This window comes from Heliangelus exortis, chromosome 11 (assembly GCF_036169615.1).
Source record: "Heliangelus exortis chromosome 11, bHelExo1.hap1, whole genome shotgun sequence".
In the NCBI taxonomy this organism is placed as follows: domain Eukaryota; kingdom Metazoa; phylum Chordata; class Aves; order Apodiformes; family Trochilidae; genus Heliangelus; species Heliangelus exortis.
The window spans coordinates 109,367-116,053 of NC_092432.1; the positions used below are offsets into that span (position 1 = coordinate 109,367).

The 6,687-nt window shown below is 44.7% G+C and overlaps 1 protein-coding gene across 2 annotated transcripts in view; it reads right to left on the reverse strand.

The window, feature by feature from the left end:
- Positions 1-3,433, reverse strand: part of IQGAP1 (IQ motif containing GTPase activating protein 1) — a 49,756-nt gene extending 46,323 nt beyond the window's left edge. The window contains exons 1-2 of one of the 2 annotated variants that reach the window (XM_071753947.1): positions 3,143-3,433; positions 1,657-1,756 (exon numbers count right to left, since the gene is read on the reverse strand). In XM_071753947.1, the coding sequence (XP_071610048.1) occupies positions 1,657-1,756; positions 3,143-3,428 (386 nt within the window). In that variant the 5' untranslated portion in view covers positions 3,429-3,433. Of the gene's footprint in view, positions 1-1,656; positions 1,757-2,524; positions 2,550-3,142 lie in introns of those variants that run through there. The other variant, XM_071753948.1, reaches the window with a different exon arrangement.
- Between the last annotated feature and the right edge of the window lie 3,254 nt (positions 3,434-6,687).

Here is a 6,687-nt window from a genome sequence, read left to right on the forward strand (position 1 = left end):
CACACACATTGGCCAGTTTGCCTAGACCTCAGTGGGAACACGGAAGGCGTAGGCTCACAATACGCTTGCTGACTAATGACAAAATGCTCGTGATCCAGTTCCTGACCAATTACAAAATACAAACTGAAACACTGGCCTTACTTTTTGAAGTGCTGGGGGCAGCACGAGTCACAAACACAAATGCTACCTCCCCTCTTTCATCTTATTCTTGAAAAATTGTCTCTACCTCAACTTCAAAATTAATTTTAAATTCCCAGTTAAAAAATTCAATTTATACAAAGGCATTAAAAGATCTATCCTAAAGGCAAGCAGTAGACAAACTGGTCTGTCTCATTCCTATTCTGCACATACAGCATGCAGGATTGAATGCTCACAAAAATACTTTTAAAATACCTACTGTAAGACTCCAGACATTCCATTTTAATATTATTTTTCCCTTAATAGCAGATACATAGCATCTACTATGTTATGATCACGCTTCTGTTAATCATCTGAATGAAGAAATACAGCATGTTTACATGTTCATTAAACATGGAAATGACACAAGAACTGTGCACATGCTGAGGACAGAAATAAGATCAAAATTATTTCAACCTATGAAACAAAGATCAGGAAAATCCAAATTCAGTAGGATCAAGTATAACACTTAGGAAAAGATGAAAGACTGTACAAACACAGGACAAACTTGAACAGCACAATTAACCTCCAAGGAAAAAGGCAGCAACTCAGATAAACTCTACTGTATCATACCAGTATGAAAACATGGGTAGGGTACCATGCTGTAATGCACGATACCACCAAATCTATCAAGGGACATAAAATAATCCCGGTGCTCTTCTAGGTAAGCATACTAACATACCATTTGAAAACATTTCTTTGTTATGTGTCCTGATTTGGGCCAGGATAAAGGTAATTTTCTGTCTTGTACTTTTGCTTTCAGCTAAGTCTCTTGTAAGTAGCTGCACTTGCTGAAATTAGCAGCAGGCTTCTCAGTATCTGCTTCCATTTATCATTACTGTTTCCTTAAAGCTGAGTAGTTTAGTTTCCAATCCATAAGTCTCTCCCCATTATTCTCTCTTCTTTCTTTATCAGGGAGGAGAGGGTGATTAATAGAGAGCATCTGTTACTTCAGTTTAATTGCCGGACCAGTGTTAAACCATGACAGTTATGGCAGTGCTCTTCCAGAAAGGCATGGAGTGAGCAGAGAGAAGTCTGAACAATCCAGGGAAAAGTAATACAGATCTATTAAATATGACCCACAAAGAAATATGCAAGAATTAGGTTTTCAGTCTAAGAGAAGGTAAGCACAAGTGAAAAACACAGATACAATTTTAGTATCTGCCAGGTTGTAGTTACTAGGAAGAGAATAACCTGTTCTTCACCTCCACTGATAAGTAGAAAGGCAATGTTGCTTCAAGACAGATAACAGGGAGAACCCATCCAGTGCTAGGAATACTGGAGCACTAGAGACACAGAGTCTTTGTCACAAGAAGCCTTTAAGAACTTCTCAGATAAGCACTGCAGGAGCTGCTAGTTTTTTGCTTGGTGAGTTTTTTTGTTTGGTGTTTTGTTTTGGCTTTTTAAACTAATCTATATGGCCAGAAAGAAACACAGACAAGAACTAAACTGCATCCCATTTAATCCACTTATTCTTACCTCTTTGCTTCCTCCAGATGACAAAGGTATTCATAGGCTACATTCTGGCGTCTTCTTTCATCCATTTCCTCTGCTGTTAATCTCTCATTATCCAAGACAGCTGAAAAAGGTCAATTCACACTCTTAGATTGTTGAAGATTGCATGTAACTGAACAGGCATACCAAAAATCAGATCCAGTCTTTCCCACAGAAACTCATCACAGGTTTTAGCTGGTTCAGAAAAACAAGGGATCTTGTTTTACAAAATACCCGTTTCACAAACTTACCATCTTCCCTCTCAGATTTCTCAACTTGACTGTGATCCTACTTTTTTCACCTGCAATTTCTTACAGTTACCTACAGAGGGGTGATACAGCCCTGCTCTTCGCATACCCATGGCTAAATACTGCACCTATGGTCTCAAAAAATACCAAACACCGCAACCCAAATTTTTTTAGGTTATACAGACCAACCTGGCAAATAAGAAATGTCTCATACCATTAATAATCTCAAGTTGGCTTACAGCTAAAATAGCTTCGACAAATACATGCAAGTGATGAGCTACCAACTACATCTCCTGGGATCAAACAAGATCCTGGTTCAAACTTCAACAGGTCTCTGAGACACGGCAAAAGCACCTTTCGGATAATTCCAACCCCACCTGAAGCTACACGAGATGAAAACTGTCCCAAACCATGGGGCAAAACATACCAGGAAGCAAAAACTCCCTCCCCCTCCAACTCCCCAGCTCGATCCTCCCTTCTGCCCCTAACCGAGCGCAGGCCCCCTGCCCTGCGCTCCACGTGCTGCCCGCCCCGCCCGGCACCGTCCGCTCCGGACGGCGGTCTCTTACGACATCTCCCAGCCGCAGCACCCCGTTCTTCTCCGCCTTTGCTCATTTTTGACGTGGCACCGTAGCACAAACGAGCACGTTTCGCGGACACCTTGCACCAAAGCCTCCTCCCGCACAGCAACGGTGAGGAGACGGAGGTGTCCGACAGGAACGTGCGTTCCGCCCAGTACGTCAGGTGCCGACACCGGCGGGACAGAGGGCGGCAGCCGCTGGTCCCCCGCCGCACCTCCTCCCCTCAGGGACGCACACCCTCCCCCGGCAGACATCTTGGGCGAGGCACGGAGCCCGCCCGCGGGAGACGAAGGCGGGGGAGCCGCGGGGGAGCCCCTGCGCTGCCCACCCACTGCCCCCTCCCAGCGCTCTGCAGGAGCCGGGCTCGTAACGCGCAGGAGGGACGTGGAGCTTGGCCGAGCTCCCGCCCCTACAGCGCCCACCCCGAGGGCCGCGCCCTGGGGCCCGCGCAGAGAACCTGCAGGGTCCACCCCGCCCGTGGACCCATCCTGGAGCCAAGGCCCCCCGCGCACCTCCCCCCCCCTTGCCCGTAGCACCCCAGCACCAGCCCTGGGAGGGACGGGCAGCGGGGGCCGGTAAGGGCGTCACCAGGCAGGTCGCAGCTCGGCGGCCCCGCGGGTGCCCGTGCGCCGCGGTACTCACAGCCGTAGTGGGGCCGGGACATGGCTAGTCCGTCCACCTCCTCAGCCGCCATGGCGCTGCGCAGGGCCCGACAGAGAGCAGAACAGGGCGCGGCCGTTCCTCTTCCTGCCGCCCGGGTGTGGCGGGGGCGGAGCCACCTCCCGCGCTCGCCGCTCCGCCCGCCCCGGCCGCGCCCTGGCCGCCTCCGCCACCTTCGTCCGGTGACGGAGCGGGCTCTTAGGCAGTCAGCCTCGCAGCCGGCATTACAGGGGTACTTATTTTCCTCCAGTTTCAAAATTTGACCCATCAAACCTGTAAAAAATTATTCTTTTAAGTGTTTGGCGTTAATGTCGAATCACTAGGGGACAAGAGCTCCAAAAGTCAGTCTCTTATTTGAACTGCTGTTACCTGTTGCTTTGCAGATATTTATAGGCCACTTCCTTCGTGAGAAAGATTACTGTGAATGGTGCTAAAAAAAACACGTTTAGAGCTCCTGAACAATCTGAAGCTGTGGTTTTATAGTTACTAAAATAACCCCCTTCAAACTATCACTGAAACATAAGGTATCTCCAACCTTCCTCCTCAAGTTCTTCTCAAAACAGGATACTATATAGAGTTGTCACATCTGCCCTTCCAAAGTATTAGTCTTGCAGTTAAAAAAAATTAAAATAAAGAAATAAAAAAACCACAGAAACCAATAGTTTGGGGAATAATAGTCCATTCAAACAACCTTCCACTTGAAGGCAAGAACGTCAGTATAACGCAATAGCCACTGAGACTATTAAACAAGGTATTCTTTATTACAGCACTGGGTACATGGGGTACTGCTCCTCCAAACACACACACCACTTGGCTATTCAGTTACACTTTTATCCTTACAGATAATACCTATGCATTACATTTCCATACAAGAAACAGGGTTATTCAAATAATCTCCCAGAAGTTATTAACTATTATAGGATTCCACCCATTTCCACATATGCACCATCTCCTGGTGGTCGTGGGCAAGGTTCGTTGGGAGGAAGGTTTGAAGTCTTCTACTTTTAACCCTCAGCCTTGAATTTTTGCACTTAGGCAAGAAATGCTGATGCAGCAAACCAGAACTATTTGAGTCTAGCTTTTCTCTAAGCTTATCAGCATCAGCTCCCGTATTGCCCAACTGCAATAAATCAGAGGTATCCTGCCTAAGGATGCCCTGCCTGGTCATTTCATTGTTCCTGTGTTAACAAGTTTTAACCCTTTGCATCACACTGAATAATTGTTTACATGTATCCTTGTTTCTGGCAAAAAAAAGCCTGAACACAGAGTAGGATAGGTCCCATTTAGCCCTAAGAATTCCAAGCCATCGCTTTTCTCTATAGCGGTCATATCCAAACTAGGACAACAGCACACATGAAACTTAGCAGAAATAACTTCATCTATTGCCATTCTGTGTCTTAGCATCCTTCACTCTGATGATTCATCTCATCCTTATTGGTTTTATCTTAGTACTTTTTTTTTTCTTTTTTTTTTTCTTTTTTTTTTTTTGTATGCCATATGCATAGCCAGCCATAACCTTTCCCTTTAAACTCCAGTTATCCTGGATAAGCTGAGCTCTTATCTTCTATGTGGGTAATAAGTTTAGATTCCTATTAATTTTTGCATTACCTGGTTTAGCAACCTTTCCTGTGCCTACAAGCTCACAATGCCCTGTAGGAATCTAGATGAAGCTGTCTCAATTAAGTGTGTGTGTATATATATTATATATATGTGTGTGTGTGTGTATATATATTATATATATGTGTGTGTATGTATATATCCACATATATAAAAGACTCCTGCTCCTCATATACTTGATGATACTGTTTTGTATACAGTAGCATTTTAGACTACGGAGTGTTAACAGCTGCAGTTGCTAGCATCAAATAAAAATCTTAGTAGTCAAATAAGTTACTGGCCTGCTCTTAAAAAAACACAGAGACTCAGACAAACACCCTCCCCCATGTCCCTCAATGCTAGTTCATAACTTAATCTCAGCACTGGCCCAGGTAACTCCCACAGCCCAGATCTGCCCATATTTGCAGCAGGGAATTTTGCATGAAGCTCTGGAGAAACTGCAAGGGAAACAGCTGCACACTTGGGGCAAGAGAACACAGACCTTCCCGTTCCACATGCACCATTCCACATGTTCCTTCCATTGCACCAGCCAAGCCAGGCAGGAAAAAGGGAAGTCTGGCTTTCAAAATGTCGCTTCAATCGTGACCTTGCTTCAAGTAGCCCAGCAACTGCCTAGGATACAGCCCTGTGTGCACACTATCTGCAGGGTTCCCTGTGAAGCCCATGTCTCGCACAGTTCTGCTGTAAGTCATGACATTATGTAGAGCACAGCACCAGGCTGCTGAAATAGCAGGAGTCCTTATGCTTTGGAGGCAAGTTAAGTTAGCGATCTCCCCCTCTGAGTGCTCATGATAAACTCTTCTCCTTCCCCCGTGACACTGTAACACAGGCATGCACTTGTCCCCACACGCTGGGTACAGTTTCTCTTGATGAACCTATAAGCCCCAAGCAAACCCCATAGCTACCTGGAAAAAACAGAACAAACCAAACAAAAATTCTGTAATTAATTTTCTCTGCAGTACATACTGTCTTTTTATCCACTGTGGAATGCTGTTCTGTTTTCTCTCTGCTGCAATGTAGACTACCTAAAAAGACACTTGGAGGAACCAATGAAGTCATTTAAGCCCTGAGCAGGCCACAATATTGAGCTGGAAGCAAGTTAGTAGTAATGAGCCAAATTACAGACTGTAAAGCAAAGACACAATGAGACATATAGTCTGACCAGTTCTGAAACACCAGCCACATGCCAAACACCCTGCATCAAACCCACAACTTTCACCATCAAAGCAGGACTCCAATGATGCAAAAGCCACCAAATCTCTATTTAAGTTGCTTTAATGGTTAATTGCAATCTTGTTTCTAGTATGGTTCACTTGCAGCAATTGACTGCCTTCCACAATGCCTACCTTCAACAAAGGAAAGATCCTTCTGGTCCAGTCAAATTTTACACCCCATTTACTCCTGCCCCATTCATAAGGAAGACACTTGGGATGTTCCATTACTTTGTGAAGGACTGTTGCTGTAAGCTTAGTTTCTGGCAGCAGATTACTATGTTTCAATTCAAAATTTGTCTAATAGATAAAATATGTAGTGCTTACATTAATAAAGTTATTACATTAATAGTACTGTACAAAGACACCACTCAATTACATATTTAGTCTTTATAGGCTAAACTTTTTTCAGTCAATTATTGCGCTCATTACTACTTCCTATAAGACATCTACAGCATGCTTAGCTTTATAATCTACTGAAAACAGTATTTAAATCCAGCATTAATCAAAGCACAGCTGTAAGCACAGAACTTTTGGCCCGCAGCATGGAACCAAACCAGAGCCTTTTACCAACAAGGGAAGAAGCCACTAAAAAACTTCAGCACTGCAAGATTGAAGCCATCAGTGGCAAACCTCAAAAACAGCTTCCTAAAAGCAGGAATAGTACACAGCCAGGTGCATACAGCAGTATTTGTGTCA